At 34.9% G+C, this 21667-nt stretch overlaps 1 protein-coding gene across 2 annotated transcripts in view; it reads right to left on the bottom strand.

Annotated features, from left to right (window-relative positions):
• Positions 1–21667, bottom strand: part of Man1a1 (mannosidase alpha class 1A member 1) — a 167857-nt gene that overhangs the window by 26657 nt on the left and 119533 nt on the right. For both annotated transcript variants that reach the window (XM_071613068.1, XM_027953031.2), the window contains exons 7-8: positions 4040–4163; positions 1652–1745 (exon numbers count right to left, since the gene is read on the bottom strand). In XM_071613068.1, coding sequence (XP_071469169.1) covers positions 1652–1745; positions 4040–4163 — 218 coding nt within the window. The remainder of the gene's footprint in view (positions 1–1651; positions 1746–4039; positions 4164–21667) is intronic.

Raw genomic sequence — 21667 nt, 5'->3', positions numbered from 1 at the left:
ATATTATAGTGATGAGGCCACATCACTGTTCATAGCAGTTCAATTCACAATAACCAAGTTATGGAACCAACCTACATGCTCTTCAGCAGATGAATGGATAAAGAAAATGTGGTATATATAAACAATGGAACATTATTTAGCTATAAAGAAGAATGAAATTATGGCATTTGCCAGTAAATGGACAGAACTGGAGACTATCATGCTAGTGAAATAAACCACTCCCCCAAAACCAAAGGCTGTGAAAGTTCTCTCTGATATGTGGATGCTGACTCACAATAGGTGGAGGAGAGAGGAGGAGGGAGAAGGGGCGGTTCACTGGATTGGCCAGGGTAGAGTGGGAAGAAGGAAGGGGGGATGAGAATAGGAAAGACAGTAGAATGAACTGAACATACCTTCCCTATGTTCATATATGAATACGTGAATAGTGAAACTCTACATCATGTACAACCACAAAATGGGAAACGATACTCCATGTATATATGATATGTCAAAATACTTTCTACTGTCATGTATAACTAAAAAGAACAAATAAAAAAAAAAAGAATATTAAAAAAACCTCTCTCTCTCTCTCTCTTTTTAAACTGTGGTGAAGAATATAATGAGTATTAGTATTGTTTGGTGTCTGCCTTGATTCTCACTGAGGTTTTGGTAGTTCTAGCCACTGCTGCTCTTGCAACTTGAGTGCAGATGTCAGCGCAGCGAAAAACTGGAAAGTTTCCATATTATCATCAGAGTGCTCTTGATCTTGTGGACCCCTAGGACTTCTGTGACATGTAGACTACACTGAATAAATGGCAACCTTCACCACTATCCATCATTAACATGGATATAGAGTTTAGCATACTTTTTTTCCTACTTAGTTAATCGTTAAAGAGGCACTTCCGAAATAATAGAGAAGCACAATCATCTAAGAATGAGATATTTAAGTATAATGAAAAATCACAAATCAGAGTAACATTATAAGGCAATGCCAAAACTCTCACCACAGCCAGGCAACTCATGTAATATTCTTTACTTATTTTCAGCTGCTGCTTAGTCTACCACCATTTTATCCAAATTAGATTGAGAACGTTTCTTTCACTTACTCTCAAGTCTCTATAACCTGCTTGAAATTATCTGAAGACTCTGAAGTGAGCGCTTCAGGCATCACAAGTCCTTGTATAATGCTTATTCCCACATTAAAAGTAACTCTTCTGGCAAGAAATCTTTATCTGGTGGCTTTTAAATTAAGTAGAAAAAGTACCCTGTTCGCATCTCCATGCAGAAAGGCAGAGAACGTAATGAAGTGGGATGAATGAGCTGCTCTGGGCAAAACCCTCATCATTAGCAGAGAGGAATACATTCTCCTTCCTGCCACGTGGTCAGTTTGTTAGGGACTGATATGACACACACCCCCACCAGGCTTTCCCTTTCTGAAGAATACTTTTGAATGTGCTCATATGTCATACTTACAGTTATACATGGAAAGTCAATTGTCCAGTTTCCATATAACACAATCTGTCTTATGATAGATACTGGTTTATTAAAGGAACCATTCCTCTTTTCTCTTTTTATTAAACATTCCTCAACAAGAGATGTATTCCCACTTTCTGCTCCAAGCACAGTGCCGGGTACCACGAAGAGCTAAAGGAATGCTAATCTTTTGACTTACGTTGACCCCACTGTCCACTACTGGGGTTCAGATAGTTAGGATAAAGGCCTTCTGGTTTTTCCAATTTGTTCAGGACTCTTCGAATATTCATTACCTACAACAGAAAATGAAGTGTTACTATGAACAAATTTTCATGTTGTCCTTTCTTGATTATTTTGCCACTCTAGAAAAAGTAAGTGGATTTAAATGATGACAAGTTAGAACAAAAATAACTGCCATCAGCTATTGTTGCAAAAATAATAGTAGTGACTATGATCACACTGATTATTTACCATATCTGGACCCCATACTATGAACTAAGGATATAAGTGGGTAAACAAAGTCACTGGTCTCTTAGAATTTTACATACTATTGGGATGATACAGGAAAAAAAAGCAAATAAAAATAGTCTGTCAATAGAAATGTCATAAAAATAATTTTAAAAAGGTGCTATGGAACGAATAACATCCCTTCTCAAATTCATATGTTGAAGCTCTATGGAGATAGGGCTTTGGGAGGTAATTAGGTCAGGAGGTAGAGCCTTTACGATGGAATTATTGCTCTTAAAAGAGACTCAAGATATCTCTCTCTGTGTCTCTGTCTCTCTTTCTTTCTGTATAAAAATAAAAATTCATTTGAGCACATGATAGGATAGTGGTAGGACAGTAAGTCAAGAGACCCAAGATTGAAAACTGCCTTGTTCACATCTTGATCTTGGATTCCACAGCCTTCAGAACAGTGAGATATAAATTTATGTTGTTTAAAAGCACCCAATCTATGCATTTATGTTAGGGAAACCTGAGCTAAGACAGAGGGTAACAGTACAGAGCAGAGTGAAGTGGAGAAGCTGTATGCTGTTAGTCAGGGTGGTCTAGGAAGGCTGATGTGTCTGAGTAGAATTTTCAAGAAGTGAGGGGGCAGATCATGGAGAAATGTGAAGGAAGAGCATTTGATCAGAGGGAGGAATGAATATAAAAGTCCTGAGAAGAGAGTGGGTTTGGTAAGGCCACTGAGGCCAGAGGTGAGGACGTAAAGGGGAGAATGGTGGCAAGCACTTGGGAGAGTGGGCAGTGCCCAGGCACACAGGACTCACAGGGAACAATAAGTGCTGTTATTACTCTTGAGTATCAGCAAAGGCTTACTGTTTTATAGAACTGGTGTGACTGAGGGGAGGGGGGAAAGAGAGGAACCACAAGTCAGGTGGCCACTGCAGAGTCCTGGTGAGAAACAACAGGCCCTGGACCAGGGTGGCAGCAGAGGCAAAAAGATAGTGCCAGAGGCTTCTTGATGGAGTAGACCTGGGGTTTACAGAAAGAGGATGACTTCAACATCTTTTGCCTGAGCCACTGGATAAACTGATGTGCTATTTGCCCAAATGGTAAACTGGTGTAGAAGTCTGTCTGGGGTTGGGTCTGGGACTGGGGATTTTAAGTGGGACTTGTCAATTAGGCCTCCTAGTGGAGATGTTGAATAAATATTGTGTACAGAATCCGAAGTTCAAGGTACAGGCTGGGACTGGAATTATAAACAGTGGGTCAATATAGAGATGGTATATAAAGCCCTGACAGTGGATGAGACAATGTAGGAAGGGAATATAACAAGGAAGAGACCCAGGTTTGAGTCCTGGTGCTTTCCAATGCTTACAGGCTACGATAGGTTCCAAGAAAAGAGTCTAAGAAGGAGCACCCAGCAAAGAAAGGGGAAAACCAGTAGAGTTTTATATGCCTGCAGACAAGGGCAAAGTGTGCCTTATGAAGAAGGAACTGACCAGCTATACTGAATTTGAAGAGGGCAGGGAAGACAAAGGGGTGAGTGACAAATGGCCTCGACAATGTGGCACTCATTGATCATTGTGTTAAGTGTCAATGGGAGAAAAGCCCAAGTGGACAGGGTTCAAGAGTGGGAGACAAGAAGAGAAGACAACAGATAAAGCTTTACAAGGAATTGTTATAAAGGGGAGCAGAAAAGTGGGGTGAAAGCTAAGGACAGAGTTGTGGGGGTGGATATGAATTTATCTAAATATCTATGCATTTTCTTTCTGAAAACTCGAAATCAATTCAAGTCTTACCTCACAGTTGTATAACACTTTGAGTTTAAGCCTTTTACATGCTTGCCTCATATAGTCCATGCAACATTATATATTTTAGACAAGGAAAAAAAATCAGATGAAGTAACTTAGAGTACAGAGAGCAAATGTGGAAATCAGGACTTCTCCTCCTGAGTCAGATGGTGCCATGGAAAGACTGGGGGTTTACAGTCAAATGAAATGCTCATATTACCAAACTTCCTAAAGAGCTGTATGAACATTGGTGGCTATTTTCCACATCCAGTGTTACCAAGTCTCCCAGGAGAGGATATTATTTCTCATAAGACCTGCTTTGCAATGCAATTTGTACTAGAGAATCTCACCTTTTCAGCAAAAATGGGGTTTCCTGATAAATGACTCAAGTGCATAAACTCCAAATGCAGTGTTCCAAATTCTGCCAGAATACTGCTGCCTCCTGATGCCCAGGGCCAGTTCCTTCCAATACCACTAAAGGAGAGAAGATTGAAGAATTATGAGTTAGACTAATTCCATTTTCACAGTCCTACATAGTAGAAGTAAGAGGCAGCTTTTTGCAGTGGCTTTTCAGCTAATAGTCCATGCTGAATATTGTAAAACCGAGCATTGCTTTCTTTGAGTATTGGCTTTAGGATTTTCTTCTTATCTCCAAATCGAGAATTAGTGTTTACTTAAGTCAGAAAGAAGTGGTTGTGTACTTGCTATTGATGAACAGACAAATATTTAGCAAGATATAGGTGTAATAAAGAGTTGTACAACCATTCCAAGTAGAATATAAAACAAAATCAGATGAAAACACTCTTCCCATGCCCAACCCTTAAACATTTTAATTAATGTCAGCCTGAGATTCTGCTATAGTTTGTATCTTGAATTTTCCCCAAAGGCCCAAGTGTTTAAGGGTGACTCCCCTGCTTAGTGCAATTGAATGACCATAGAAACCTTTAAGAGGTGGGGCATACTGGGAAGTATTAGTCATTGGGGGCATATTCTGAAAGTGGAAAATGGGATTCTGACTCCTCCTTCTCTCTTTCCTCTGCCCATAACCTCCTGCCATGATGTATTGCCTTGCCACAGGCCCAAAAGCCACAGGACCAACTGAGCATGGGTTAAAACCTCCAAAACTTTGATTTAAAATAAACTATTCCTCTTTTTAAGTTGATCATCTCAGGCTTTTTGTTATAATAACAGAAAGCTGACTAATATGGATTCTATAGGATTTTAGACATTCACAATATTTACAAAAATCCATTTGTACAGAAGATAAATTTCAAAGATTCATTAGTTATATATTTCAATCTTTTCCAAATTCTCCCTTCATTTACTAGATTTCCTTCCTTACATTTATCTTCACATTATATTATCTATTTTCTAAGGCAATAACATTCCTTGTCTTTATTTAATCTATGCTCAGGAATCCAAATAAATTTGTTAACAAATACAGGAGATATTAAAAACATGAGACTCAAACATTATTGCCTTATGACTCATCCTGGAGGATTTGAGTGTGTGTGTGTATGTGTGTGTGTGCACGCGCATGTGTGCACACACCCTGGGATAAAACTCAGGACCTCATGCATGGTAGGCAAGAGTACTACCATTTAGCTACATCCCTGGCCCAGGGTTACATGCACACAAATACACAAGCAATCATTATTTGAAAATAAAAGAGATAGTCTACAAGGGTTACATGTACATAAATATGCATGAATTGACTCTTGAGACGTGGTCAGACTCCTGGATACAGTTTATTTTTGGAGAACCACTTAAAACTTGAAGACATATGTAGTAATTTAAATAAGTCAATTATTCTCATGACCAATAAATTCCCTGTCCAGTACATGAAAATGCACCTTTTGGCTTTAGTTGAGATGTACATTTACTGTATACTGTTTTGCCAGGGATTAAGCACACAGCATTGGCTTACAAGTATAGTTATAATAATGAATCACTCTTTGCTCAAAGACTTAAAAGTGTAATGAGAGAGAAAGGCCTACGCATAAATAATCCCGAGAGGATACAGCAAATGCCGAGATCAATGTGAGTAGATTTCCCTAACTATCTAAAGCCAGGACACACAATCTAGTGTCCTAGGGATCACAGACTGCTTTAAGCAGGAGAATCCTCAGGATAAGCCTTAGTGAGGAAAGGTGAAAGGTGCTGGACACGGAGAGAATGCACAAGCAGAAGCGCTAGCCAGGAACCTGAGGTGGCTCTGGATGCCCGTGAATGGAGGAAAAGGAGGATGAGAAGAGCACCCCTCAGGAGCCCTCTTTGGGAGAGAAGGGTTAAGGATAAGCTGAGGCCAGTTCTTGGAGGCTTGTAGAATTCTCACTTTCCTTTCTTTCCCAGATTGATCTCATTTCAATGCTTTTTATGGTGTCCCCTCAATTTCCTAACTGAACTCCTCTGCTTGGATAAACCCTTTCAGCCCTGTCGTTGGCTCTGCAGACAGGCTGCTGAGAGAATGTGGAAGGAGAACGATGAGGACGGCTGGCGCCTGAAGTTCTGGGATAGACTCATTCATATTCTTGTTCTTTTTTAGCGCAAAACCCACCAGATTTTTTTCCCCCAAAAAACACAGAAGTACAGTACTCCTAACAAAAGTAGAGAGAAATAAATCAGATATTTGAAAATCACAGTCATTTATTTTAGAAAATGCCCTAAATTTTAGGTTCTGGGAATGTGAGTCAGTTTTTATTTTCATTGTTGGTTTAGATAAAAGGAATGTCCAATCATCCAAATGAAATGAAGAGCTACTTTCAGATTTTATTACCATATGGCCAATACACATAGTAATTGGTCATTAATTTGTTGTCATGACATATCAATTTTTTTATTATTCCAGGCATTCCATCACTGAGCAAAGTCAATGACCTATTCAGCAAAACAAAAAAATTCCATATTTTTTGTGAAATATTAAAAACAAAGCAGCAATATAAGACAGGTTCAATGTAAGAGGGGGTGACTTCATCCTGAAGTAGAAAGAGAACAGGGAGCTGAGGAAGCCCAATCCCCTTCCAGATCTTCAGGGACTCATTCTTTTCAATCCAGAGGATTAGAGTGTGCAGTAGCACACTCATATGTGCAGTTAAGCAATAGCAATGTCCCAAATAAAACTCAAATTTCTTTTGTATCCATGCATTTGTTCCCTGCTTTTAATGTAGAGAATCAAGAGGAAACTAGAGGTCTAATGACAATTTTTTAATGTTAAAAATTTTAAATTTTAATGTCCTTCCTTCATTGCCTTTCTTCATCCTCCCGATACGCATATCAGAAGGAAAATAGCCCTCTTTTCTATCACCGCTTAGTTTATAAGGAGCAAGAACATTAAAAGCATACATCATACTAATAGAAAGAAAGCCGGATTTAGAATATATGGTATGTTTTTATGGCTCCAGTTATCATGCATTCAACCTACAGAATTAAGATATTTCAGTAAAATTATTAAAAACATCAGTGGTTGTAATGGTTGTATGTAAATATACATCAGGGAGTGGTTCAAGAAACTCTAGAGGGCACAACTCTACCTAGAGATTACACAGGTCACTTGTCTTTTCTTGCAAAGCCATGCAGGTTGATCTGGGAAGAACATAGGGCATACACGACTGGGTATCACAGCTGACATGTGTGTCCTGGAAATGGCTGCTGCCACTCTTGCATTTCAAGCACTCTTGGTCACTCACCTGAATAGGGGGTGCACAGAATGATTTATAAGGCTCTTTTTTTTTTTTGACTCCAGATTCTGAGTCTCCTGAGGAATCTATATATTTGTAAGGCTCCCATCACTAATATGAAGCATGAACAGTCGGCATTTGGCCCTACAAAGGTGGGCTGGTGACAAAGGGAACTGAGTAAAGAGAGTGTTCTGCTCTTGAGGTCTGTATCCCATGTTACCAAAGGCCAGGAATTCTAGACCTGTGGGCCAAAATGACTCTCATCTCTGGGAGCAGGGGATTTGAAATGCCTTAAACTTTAATTCCATAATCACAAGTGTTTTTATAGGCAGTTGTGGTATTCTTTATATGGTTTGTTTTATAAAGATGAATTATATTCTAGGAAAATATTTTTTAACACAAAATAACAGTCTGTGTTCAGAAACTATTAGTTCTATAGGACAGACATGAAAGGGAGGAATACTTAAATATTCCCAATCTTGTTATAACGACTACATCTTGAGCCAAAACGATGAGTTGGCTTACTGAAATGCATACACAAAAAGGCAATTAACATGATTTGGGGAGCTGCCAAATGTTTTGGTTCAAAGGATCCTGGAACAGAACTTTAAACTGTTGTATCACTCTTGTTTCACTTATTTCTGTTTCATTCAATCCCTAGTTCTTCCATTTTAAACTGGAATATTACTTAATATGTACATTTCAATTTCCAATTTAAGTTAAATTTTCAACATTCTACAAAGGTAATAATTATTTGAAAATAAAACATGTCACAACAAAAATAACTGCTTTTGGTAACTGAACTTAGAAACACATCCTTAAAAGAATGGAATCACTATAATTCTTTAGAGAATGTGGATTACTATTTTGTGTCTTTACAGACTGTAATTTGAGTGTGGTTTATTAGCAAAAGTTGTGATATACTTCCTCATCCCATTGTACTCAAAAGCAAGAAAGCATAATAATTTGTTGACCTCACAGCTCTGATAAGCAATGGACTTCATATGCTTTTCCTTCTGTCTCCTGGGAATGGTTAACGGGGCCAGAGGAAGGAGTTATGGTACTAATAGTGCTATTCCGTTCATGCTGAATCCCATGGGAGAGCAGCTAACTCCTTCCCTAGAGCCTGTAATGATTCAAGTAGCTGCAGGATTGTTCTGGATGGATGATGTGTCCTTTCAAAAGAATCTTAAAATGAGGTAACTAAAGGTATATGTTGCAGTGACTGTCCACACATAATCTGGATAATTAACACATATATCTGGCTACTGGGATAATGAAATGCTACAAGTAAAGAATTTTAAAAACGGAAATGATTCTAAAAAGGTGCCAGGTGAATATATTGACAAAGCATTGAATAGATATACAGTTCTAATTAGCTATGACTTTTGATTTACACTTCTTCCTTGCCACTTGCTATTCTGTGCAAAATGGGAAATGAAGAATTTTATTAAAATATAAAGAATAAAAAAATACTTCTTGTTTGAGAATTCTTGGCTGCATAATTTCTGATTAATTGATCAGTGAGCAAACTCCCTTCGAGTTCATAGTCCACTGTATAGTTTACTCTTTGGGGTGATGAATTTATCCATTTTTTGAAGAAAAACTGCCCTATATCCTATACTTTATTAGAAATCCTTACTCATATATGCAAATGGAATGGCACACGGGGATATTTAATGCAAAAGAGCAAATAATCTGATATTATTCCTTTTGGATTTTAGTACAAATTAAGGAAGAATAATTAGAAATTTCATGAATGACTGTTTCATTTAGATGTATTCCCAAAGCCAATTGATTCTGAGATAAAGCAATTTCAGCTTCACTTATAAATGCCTCCTTCCTGAAAAGGTCTGCACAATGCTAAACTTACAAGTTCACATTCTAAGATCTCAGTAGGAGTTGGACTAACACTTCTTGGACTAGCCAAGACACTCCAGCAGACCATTCATAGGAAATCCCATAGGGATTCTATAGGAGAACTATCCTCTCAGGGACAAGGTGGCTAATAAAGGACAGACATTGGATTGAATTCATTCATAATCCACAGCTACTGCTTTGAGCAGCAGCACGTGGGTTAAATTTCTAAGGAATTTCCACACTTATACTCTTAACCAAGGGCTAAAATAATGCTTGAAACTAGCCATGTCTTGCTCAATCCTGTCTGGGATAGTTACCTCAGACAATGTTGAAATTGAAGACTTATTTTAGTTTATTCTGACATCAGTACTTCTGTGTTTGCATCTGACCATCTTGAATTGTGGAGGAAGTTGGAGGTTACAGACTCAGATGCTGAGAAACCCTCTCAAATTCCATAAAAATATCTGTTCCTGAGGTCTCAAGACACTGTAATTCTTTTCAGTTGTACTTTGGGTAACATCTCTTTGCTAACTGCTACCAACAGACTATAGAGAAGTTGAACACAGTTTTTTTTTTTTTTTTCCAGTTATTGGACAAACTGGCATGACTTATCATTAAGTTCAAAGACCACTACTGGAAAGGCGAGCAGAATGGATAAGAAAGCATTTTGACACACTTAGTACATATGTGTATGCACACACATTTATTTTACTTCAAAAAAGCATCATACATTGTTTTACATACACATTGCACTTTTCATAGAGTTTCCATGCCTATCAATGTACATCATCTTATTGAGTTCATAGTGTCTGACTAGATATATTCTCATTTATTTAAATATATCCCACTGATGAACACTAAAGATAATTTATTTTTATTCTTGCCACTATAAACAATTCAATGGTGTGTCTAATTAGTTCCATTTTAAAGCTAGCTTATTAAAAGACAGAAATACCTACATAGATTCCAGCTGAAAGATGTTAGTTTAATTGTTGAAACTGATAAGGAGGACAGACTTGGTAAATGGGTATTGAAGGCATAAGTGCCCACTACTTCCAGAGTTATTTCTCTTTATAGTGTGGGCCTGTGATGTCCCACCACATTCAGAAGTTTCCGGGAACTCTTAATATATCTCAGATCCATGTGTTATAAATGATGGCATCAAGTCTTTTAAAACTAGGGGGAGGGTAACTATACATAATCATTTATAACCAGACACTTTCCTAAAAAAACCTCAGAATGAAATAGAAGCATAGTATAGTCCATCTTCAGAAATGGTAATTCATTAAATTAGCTTACTAGACAACTCCTTCAAATTCCTCCTTACTTTTATCCAATTGTTCCATTGTCCTTAGTTTAGCACATAAACATCATTCTAAGACAGTACTAAAGACACCAAGACTACACTGAAATTGAACTATGTGTGTTAATCTCTTTGTCTGCCTTTCATTCTATGGGTCAGCAAATTATATATGGGCCAAGCTATGTGAAATCAACATGGACTCCAGGCTTCTAATGATTCCCCCAAATCTGCCCTATTGTCTCTTGCTGTAATCTTACTGGCCAATCTTCTACTAGATTCTAAGATCATCAGGGTCTGAGATCCTGCTTTATGTACCAGTGTAATCCTAAAGTCAAGTATACTGGCCAAGATACAGAGTTCCCCAGTATGTTCTGAATCTAATATAACTAAAAACCAAAAACAAAAGAGTTGTAGGATTGACATCTACTCCAAATTTGTATTTAAAGAACACAGTCCTGTACTCATTGTCACCATACATGTGGCCTAATAGTTAATTTAAGAAAAACACTCTCCTTTAAGATGGTCATATGGTTTACTATCACAAACCTGAAGTGGTCTGAAGTTGTGATTTCTAAGAGCTGAGGAAAATAAGGACAGAGTTGTAAATTCTTTGGCAGGCCAAATTTTATTCGATTATAATGATTCTTTTTTATTCTAAATCTATGTTCTTCCTGTTTTTGTGATAAGCCTGTCTTTTTCTTAAGTGAAATAATAATGGTAAGTAAGTTTTGTTTTGTATACTTCACTGAGGCTGGCATCTCCATAATAATTTGGGAGATTCTGGTTGGTCTGTGACAGTTAAAAGCCAGGCATCATTGATCTTGGGACCACTAAAGCCAAAAAGCAATTACTATTGGAAAGAATAGTTCACTATCAATTATGTCAAAACAAATGTCAGTCTTTGGCAGAAATTCTGAGGTATAGAAGGACACTATTAAATGATTCTGTTCAACAGGTTAGAAAATAAGCACTTTGGGATGCTTCTTGCCAAATCCAGCAAGCAAGACTGATCCAACCAGTCAATTCTAAGTCATGGAATGCTTACTGTGTAATGGTTATCATGCAATGCAAACTCTGTAGGAAATATGCTCAGAATTTTTAAGGTAAAGATGGTCTGCCCTGAAATTTGGGAGGGTTGGGGGTCTTAATTACAATTAAATTTTTGTTCTGGCAGCTGAGCAGAGAAAACAGAATTTTTGGAGAACCATTTCTGTCCTTCCTGTGGGTATTCCTCAGAGTTTTTTAGCTATGAAATCAAGTGGGTCTAATTAAAGTTTTATAAAAGAAAGTGAACTTGGTCTGACTGATATACAAAGCACATTGATATCTTATTACCCAATTCAGCAGATCTTCGCTGTAGGTCTTTTCAGCTATTAAACCACTTGGGAGTAATTAAGAAGGATTCATTTCTTGATGCCTAATAAATTACATTATCACTATACTTCAGAGTGGGTAATAAATTGTTTTAAAGGCAGATCATTGAAATGAATGCTAAATTAAGGAATCTGTAGTGAGAAAATGTAGTTAAAATACTATAATTGCTATTCAAATTCCCTAATGATGAATTAATAACAAGAAAGTTGATGAAAACATATAATGTTTAAAAGCAGGACCAATAATTAGGGTGTTCTTTCTAAGCTACATTATGCAAGCCTAGGTATTATCTTAATATATAATGTAAATCTAATATACCCAAAGAGATGAGATGGTTTATTAAACTATTTTATAATTTAAAACAGTAGCTTTTCTTAGATTTGAATTTTTAATGTAAGAAGTAACATACAAATAAGTGTGTGTGGCTTTGTAGCAAGAACAGACAGATCCTGGGATTACTCTCAACAGATAACGGGGAAGAAAGCTACCATACTACTTCATTCTTCTGTTTCTTTGTTCTGCCTGCAACTTACAGTTTGGAGGCTATTAGAAGCTGTGTTATAATACAGTTTAGCAATTAAAGTTTCAAAAAAAAATAGACAAAAGCCATGACAAAGGAACAATGAGGATTATGAAGAATAAAGAGGAAGAATAAAGAGCAACAATAAAGGCAGGTATTCTTCTCAACAGCACATGAATGATGACAATGAAATCGACGTCTGACTTGTTTGGTCCTTATAAATATCTTTATAGAATATAATCATTGCTAAGGACAGTCAGTGTATGATCAGCTATATGCTACTTTGTGACGTCTTCTGCATCTTGTTTTTCATGCTTCCTACCTGGAGAATAAGATCTAAAGACAGAAGACTGATATGTTTCTTTTACTACCACCTTACCCTCAAATAGTTATGTATGAAGTAGGAACTGTAATTTGATAATTGTTGCATTTATACATGGCAGAAATTAATCCATTTCTAACACTCTGTAGTAATCTTTAAAATTTCTATAAAATTCAGGAAGTACTCTGAGCAAGGTTTATTACTCATAGTTAAAATATTTTATAAGTATTGTCAATTTGTATGTTTAACTTTACTATGTGTTTATAGAGTTTAAGTGACTAAGGTTCATTATATTACTGAAAAAATATTGAAAATGTCCTTAAACTCCAACAACTTTTATAAAGTAAGAATACCCAAATGTGTAGTTTGCATGCTTTGAACTTTTGGTCACTTTCTAATGATAATATTAACATTTAAAAAATATTTCAAAGGACTAAGCAACTGGCTGGTAAAACCTGGATGGTAAAACAATGCTTCTACTTTTCTAAAAGAAATATTCAAAATACATGATTGTTGAGAGACATAACTAAAATTTATATAAAAACAATATGCATTTGCTTTTTAATGCAAAAATGAAAACAGCAGTATGCATGGTATTTTGAAATGAAAAATTATAATTGCTATTTTACCTTTAAGTACTCAATATTAGTGAGTGCCAACATATAAACTGTAGCTTTTAGTAACTTAGTTTGTTTTTTAAAGAAAGCATCATAAAACTATTAAAATAAAAACATCAAAATATTATTTTTGAAATTAGGTGTAATAACCATCCTCATTCTATCTTTATGAAAAAGGAAGAAAAACTAAAGCCTTTCATCTTTACGTTTTGCTAATGGAGTCTGAGCTTTATGTGGCATTAGCCATGCAGAGCAAGGTCTGAAGCAAAACAGACAGAAAATTTTATGTAATAATAAGACCCCAAAGGTTGTCGCTTTCAGTCACTGAGGATGGGGAACGATGATATAGTGAAAGAGAGTCTCTGAGAGAGGAATCTGGAATGGAAAGGGAGAAGCTAAATTTTGTACAAGCTAAGATATGACTTTTCCAGACAGATCTGCTCTGAAATGGGCTGTTGTGAAATGAAGCAACAAATGAATAGGAGAATTCCAGGGTTTCATGGATTGGATCTACTCTTGGTACAAAATATATCTTATGGTTCTAATGAAATATTTCCTTGAATGTAAATTTAAGAATAATAACAATGTTTGTGGGCTACTTCCCCTGCCCTCATTCAAAATAAAATTGCTTTCTTGTATCCCATGAATAAAAGGTACATTCTTAGAATTTCAGATTACCTACTTCAGTTAATAGCAGAATGTCAATGTGAAAAATGGCACAATTATCTCTTGATGTAAAGTGCTAAAAAGAAAATAAAACAGGATGATGTGATGGAGTCTGATGGGTGGCTTCTTTAAGACTAGCTTGTTGGGAAAAACACTTTGCAACAGAGAATTTAGACCTGAGACTGGAAATGATGAACATGCACCCACCATAGCAGATCTGGGAGTGGCTCCTGCTAGCACTCTAAGGTGGGCATGACTCTGTAAAGCAGGAGAACAGAAGGCTGGCTGGTGTGGCTGGAGGAGACAGTGAGGGACTGTAGCTCAGCTCATACAAGGACCTTAGGTTTCGGCAAGAATTTGGATTTATTTTAAATGTAATGACCTAAAAGTTCAATTTGAGGAACTTTTTTGGCAATCGCTTTTCAGAAAACATCTAAAGATTATGAAAATAACTTGCATATGGTAAAAAATTGAGAAGATACAAAAGATTATGTAATAAGACACAGCTGCTTTATACTTCAAATTCAATCGTAATTTCAGAGTAAATATCATCAACAACTTAATGAAATCTCTCCCCAAATTTCCTAGTGTATGGTCATGTACAGAAAAGAAGAAATTTTTAAAAATACAAATATAATATATATTATATATAATATTTATATATAAATATTAATATATATTTAATATATATATTACTATATTTTCTGAAACACTAAAGTATCTTATTGTTGTACTTCTTCATAGCTACATGTTATTCCAGCATGTGGTGTACCTGACTTTATTTAACAGTTTTCTTTTTTTTCAAGTTTGGCTATCATAAGTGATGATGTTCCATGAGTAGGTCTCCAGGATAAGATCCTGCAAGTGAAATTTTAGGTTGCAAAGAATGTACTGAAGGGGCTGGGATTGTGGCTCAGTGGTAGAACGCTGGTCTAGGACATACGATTCCCTGGGTTTGATCCTCAGCAGCACATAAAAATAAGTAAATAAAATAAAAATATTGTGTCCAACTACTTCTAAAAAATAAATATTAAAAAAATGTATTGAAAATGTAACAACCCAATTGTCTTCTGAAGAGTAGTGGGTTATGTTCAGAAGGCAGTGGGTTATGTTAAATTAAATACATACTTCCTTTAAACATGTATGAGAATGGTCTAGCTGCTCTTTAAGCAGTTAGCAAATTAGTAAAACTTGGGCCATCTTCTGGATGAAATATAATGTCTTAGTGCTGTTTCAACTTGCATATTTTAAGTTAAAAGCTTCCAATATTCGATGGCTACTTCTTTTTCTGAAAAGTACCTGTTTATGAACTTCTATCTTTATGTTATTGCTTCTTTTGTTTTTATAAATTTAAAAAATCATGTAAGCAATATATACTCATTATAATGAGTTAAACAATGTAAAGATGACTTTAGGAAATGCTAACATTGTATGCCTACTCTTCTGCAATTCTTGCATCCCCAACCTGCCAAAGTTAACCACTGTTATCCATCCATCTTCAAGGATGGAGATTATATATATATATATATATATGTGTGTGTGTGTGTGTGTGTGTGTGCATGTATATATATATGTTATTTTGAATAAAGTAGGATTACATTATTTGCATTAATTAGCAACATGCCTACTCTATTTAGTAGCTCATCACAGATGTCTTTCTAGGATAATTGTTTTTAAGAGTGGTATAATAGCATTCAATAAATGGATAATCACACATTAATAAGCCAATTCTCTATTGCTAAATAGATAAACCTCTCCTAATTTTCAAAAATGTTATAATCATGTCACATTAGTCATGCAAATTCATCTTAATGCTTTTACAAAGAGTTTTTATACATTAAGAAAGCCTGCCTTTTATCTATCTTGTATTTTGTAGTTTTTTCTCAATTTGTTGTCTTGATTTTAGTCCTTTGTTGTTGTTGTTGTTGTTAAACTAATTTTTATTTGGCAAAAATTTTCAATATTTTCTACTGTACTGCACGTATTTTGAGTTTAGAAAGGCTGTCCCCCTTCACCCAAGTTTATGTTTTAAAAATCCTGAAAATCTGGGCAATAATTTCTCTTTTTAGTTAGGGTTAAAAATAAAAACCATAGTAGCATGGTTTATAAATAAGCATAAGTTTTATATACTTCAATTATAAATATTTTTATTTTCCATATCATACAACACATTTTTTAAAGAAAATATACATTAAGTTCATCTGTCCAATAATTTAATTATGGTATCGAATAGTTGAGCATTTTAAAATTAATTTCTCTAAGTCATTTCTTTCTCCTTTTGATTTTACTGCAAAATTTCACTGATTTACTTACTTTTGATGGAGACTTAGTGGTTTCATCAATATTTCCCCATCAAGAAGGTGGGAAACAAGTTGCACTTAAACAACGAGATCATTTTATCCAGAAAAATATAGACAAATATAGAGAGGCTGAAGGTAAACAGAGAATGGGCATTACTTCTGCGCTTACAGAATTTTCAGGTGTGACTTTGGGCAAGCCCTTTAAACTCTCTAAGGTAGTAATTCCCTGATGTACAAAAACAAAGTAACCCTGCCTACCACTCCTTGTAGGGTTTCATTGGGATCAAATGGGATGAAATAAAAGAGTGTTCTAAAACTAAAGGGTTTAGGCCAGAAAAAATATTTTTATCTTGTTAGATTAAGCAACTGACATTTAGCTAACCAAAAGAAATCTGTTTTTTGGTTTTTCTCTTCAATTTTAGAGATGTCTACTCAATAAAAATAAATTCACCAAATGTTCACTTGGAGACAGAATCATAGAACAAGTAGTAATGAAACGAAGTGAGGCATTCCCAAGATTTAAAAATGTAACAAACTGCTACTGTTAACAGCCAATTTTCTTAAAGCAATTTAATTGCTATACAATTATCAAATATGTAGCATTTTAAGAAAGCTCCTTTATGTCTTACCAGTCTTCTAGAAAAAGGTAATTTGAAAAATATTTCGAATAGTTATAGGTAGCCATAGAAACTGATGACACTTTATATAATTTAATTAGAAAGACTAGGAAACTCTTGTCTATTGATTTTCTCCCAAAAGGTAAAGAAATCATGATGTTTGGGACAGGTGTACTACAGCCTTTCTATAAGGTGGCTAAACAATCAAATATAAACACTTACAGAGAATCATTACCTACAAAATAGTTTTAAATGTCTATATACGTAAGAAATTAGTAAAAAAATATTTTAGAATGATTTCCAAAAGTAAAGCAGATCAATCTTTCTTAGTCCTAAACTTGTTCATTATGACAGTTTTACTATAGATTATATATCATATTTGTAAAGTACATTGGTTAGAGCTGAAGATTCTGTCATCAGTAAATGAGTTAAATGAAATAGGACATTTTTAATTCTAAAGGGGTCAGGAATTTGTTTTGTTTTTTTGCAACCTTGAAAAGATATTAATTACATTTTAATTCAATTAAAAATCAATACAGTGTTCTATCTGCATGTAAAATACTGCTTCTTTCTCATTAGAATTATCTGTAAATAAATAAAGCATATATGTAATTAATTTTGAAAGTCCTTTATTTACTTACTGGTAATCCTTTTAAAACATACAACAGGTCTCTTTAAATGAGGATGTTGCAAGTGAGAGGTTGTTCACATAACTCAATTAATCTTCACAATAACCACATAGGCAATGTTATCTTACTAATTATCAAAGGAAACTGGGACTCTGCCAGGTCAAGTGACTTGTTCTAGTCACTAAGTGGCAGGCACAGGTGGGTTTCCATGATGCATGCCCTGCTCTTTCCATATACTACATAATGTCATTTTTCATATAGGTTACCAGTAAACTGGGCAATTTCCTGTCTAGGAGGGAGAGCAAAGAGGAAGTATTAGCACTGAAAAGTGAGATATCACCAATCCATATTTATCTATTTTAAATTAGGTGACATTAAAACAAGAAACCAACATTTGCAAACCAACTAATAATTTATTCTTTTCTTTAAAATAAAAGTCTCCAGTGAAAACATGCTATGAAGTGATAATAAAAGAGAAACAATGTTGACATATTGCTATAAAGTAAAACAAGTTCAATTTTATAATAAGTCCCCCTCAAATTCTAACCATATTGTTACTAGGCCAAAAATAGTTACTAAATTTACGAGTGTGATGCTTTATCAATATCTAAAAAAGTCTTTTGAGTATAAAATAAAATAATTTTTTCCTAGAGTTTAAGGTTCAATCTTTTTAGTACTTTTAAGACCATATCCTCTGACTCCTCATTCATTCTCTTTCTCTCCATATATACAAAATTTTTATTAGATAATAAAATATTCTGAAATATAAAAAAGTATAAAAATTTAAAAATATTTTACTTCCAATTCCTATCTCATCGACTTTTCCTATTCCCTCTCCAAGATAATCAATTTCTTTTATCTCATTCTAAAGACTTTTTTTGCATATACTAAGAAACATGAATAAACATCCTCTCCATTTTACATAAATACTAGAAGACTAAAACATACCATTAAGATAATATTTTCACTTCTTGCCTAAAACATCCAGAGACTTAACTTCTAAAACTTTATTTTAATGAGAATTCCAAATACTCAGACAAAGTAAAGCAAGAGTACAAAAAACCACATTTACCTACACATTTACCACCTAGATTTAACAAATATGAAATTTATATTGCCATATTTGTTTCATTGATTTACATATAAGCATATTAATATTCTTTTCAGGGATTATTTTTAGGAAAGTATCAACATCAAGACACTAAATATTTCAGCTCCAAAGAGTAGTATTTTCCTATATGTGCACATTATAATTTGGCAACAAAGAGTATTAGTAATAATTTCCTCAAGTTATCTAGTACTTAGTTCACATTCAAATTTCCCCTATACATCCAAAAGGTGAACTGTCTTTTTTTTTTTAATAGAATTCATTTTTTGCTATAGTATTTCTAGCATAAGATATTATAGAAAAGTTTACCCTAAAGTGTTTATTTTGGTTGTTGTTCCTATTTTATATTTATTAGTACCTTTCAACTTTTAAAAAATAGTTCTGCCTTGATTTCATTTTCACATTAGCATAGGAAATGCTCAACATTACTGGCTTTCTACAGCTTGACATGTACAAATTTACCTTAAAAATGTGTGTGTGTGTATATATATATATATATATATATATATATATATATATATATATATATAATCATGGCTAAAATCTTGGCAGAGTTAGGGAGTGGGGAGGACAAAATTCAGTTCTCCTTGCTGCAGGATCTTCCTTCTCTGCCCCATACCCTCTCAGTTCACTGATCTTCCCAGGATTCCGTGTGGACTCTCATTTTATTATTCAAAAAGGAAGGGAAATGGGTTGTGGTGATGGTTGTACATCTCTGTAACTCTACTGAAAAACACTGAATATGCACTTTTAGTGAGCGAACTGTAAGGTATGTGAATTAAATTGTACCTCAATAAAGTATATGAAAAAAAAGCAATTGGAAGGAATAAACATAAAACCCACTTCTACATATTAGTTCCCTAGAGTAGAATTACAATTTTTCTGTGTATTCCTATTTACTAAAATAAAAGCTCAATAATTAAACTCAACAAACTAAAACTCCTACTCATTCTATTTTGATTACATAAATGTTACAAGTGTGATTCTTATTAATGTAAACATAATGTGAAAACTCTTACTAAGAAGAGATAATCAGGAGTCATTTTTTTTTTTTGCTTTACAAACTAAATAATTCTTTTACCAAAAAGCAAAACAAAATAACATTCAATCCCATAATAAATTTAAGGTAATCTGAATAAAAAGGAAGTAAGTAATCTTATGTGTCATGGTAGCATACCTATAACTAGTACAAACATTCTTCAGGAGTGTTTGGTAAAACATACCAAAAGTATTAATATACTCACATTCACTAATTAATAATTTATTTACAGTAACTGATTCTACAGACATTGTTATTGAAAGCACATGAAAGAGAGAATACAAAAAGAAAAAGAACATGGAGGCAGACCTCAGAGGACCAGTGATGGTGATTTATTTATTCGGCACTGGAGGGGCACATCTTGTGGAGAGAGGAATTGGCAGTGGGTCATCACAAAGGTCTGGGTTTTATAGGGCCTTACCAAAGCCAGGTCATGGGAGGAGTTTTGGTGGTAGGGTTAATTTAAGGCAGGGCAGGAGGGCAGGTAGAGAAACAGTAAGGGAGTTCCCTCCCTGGGGACTACTGTCCATATACTTCACTTAAGATTTTATCCCCAAATATAATTACTTACATCCTCAACTATATAATAATATGTGGTTTGCACATTGTAAGACTCTTCATGTTATTAAAGAGTGAAAAGAATTTGGATATCTAACAACAGAAGCTGGGTTAAAAATTATGACATACTTCAAAGATTTAATATCATATATTAAAGGTCATCTTATACTACTGAAAAAAAAAGTCCTTATGATATTAAAAAAAAAAAAAAAAAAAAAAAGGAAGGGCTTCTTGTCTCTACTAAGGGTGAAGGAAATTGTTTGGCAAATACTCCTGGACATTATATGTACTTTTTAAAAAATCCAACTATTCAAAGGTATCAGGCAGTGACCAAAAGCAGGCCTAGATTAAAAGGGCACCAACGACTGAAGACAATTGCAAAGTGTAAGAATTTGAGTTAGAGAGCTTTCCTTTCTTTCCTTTCCTCTCTTCCTTTGTTTGTTCATTCTTTCCTTCCTTCTTTTCTTTTTTTGCCTGGTTTTAGAAAATTTAAGGTAGACTTTTTTTTTTTTTAATGTGGTTAGAGATATTTTTAAAAATTTTAAATGTTCTAATTAATTGTACATGACAGTAGAGTGCATGTTGACATACTGTATACAAGTGAAGCACGACTTCTCATTCCTCTGGCTGTACATGGTGCAGAATCACATCACTGGTGTAATCGTACATGCATATAGGGTAATAATGTCTGTCTCATTCTACTGTCCTTTCTGCCCCCTTGGACTCTTGGAAACAAGTGAACCATAGAAGAGATGAGACCAAAAGTCTAAGCGTAATCTCTGTCTCAAACACATGGATAAACACTAAAAAAGCACATGGGAGACACTGGGTAGTCACCAGAAAAAAACAAAACAACAACCAAAAAACCCCCAAACTGACAGAAACCAAAGGTATATTTACCTGTGAAAGATAGAACTGTGCTAGATGATATTTGTGAGTCTGTTGCTCTTTATTGACCCCTGGTACTCCTAAAGCCATACCCAGCTCTGGAGGCAAAAAGCTAAATCTTAACCAACTTGAAATGTCAGAGGACAGAGTTTAAAGATGACCTGCTACAAACTTTGCTCAACTCCTCGACTGAATGCCAAATAGCACAGGGACAACGAGGATCCCTAGGAGGCCAGGTTAAAAACAACAGCTGGAAACAGAAAACTGAGCAGAAGTATCAGCTGGTGCATACTGCAGGGGTGACACACTTTATGTTGGAATCCAGGTGAGTTAACTGCTTGCTGAACAATAACAACAAAATAATCCGAAGAAGAACAACACTAAGATGCTAAACATATTTAAATATCCAGTTCTTAACCCAAAATTACTAGACATGCAAAGAAAATGGAGAATGTGACCTGGGCTCAGCACAAAGGACATTTAGCAGGAAATAACTCTCT

This window comes from Marmota flaviventris, chromosome 6, assembly GCF_047511675.1.
Source record: "Marmota flaviventris isolate mMarFla1 chromosome 6, mMarFla1.hap1, whole genome shotgun sequence".
NCBI classification, from domain to species: Eukaryota; Metazoa; Chordata; class Mammalia; order Rodentia; family Sciuridae; genus Marmota; species Marmota flaviventris.
The sequence above is the reverse complement of the archived record's forward strand: the minus strand, read 5'-3'. Positions and strand labels throughout refer to the sequence as shown.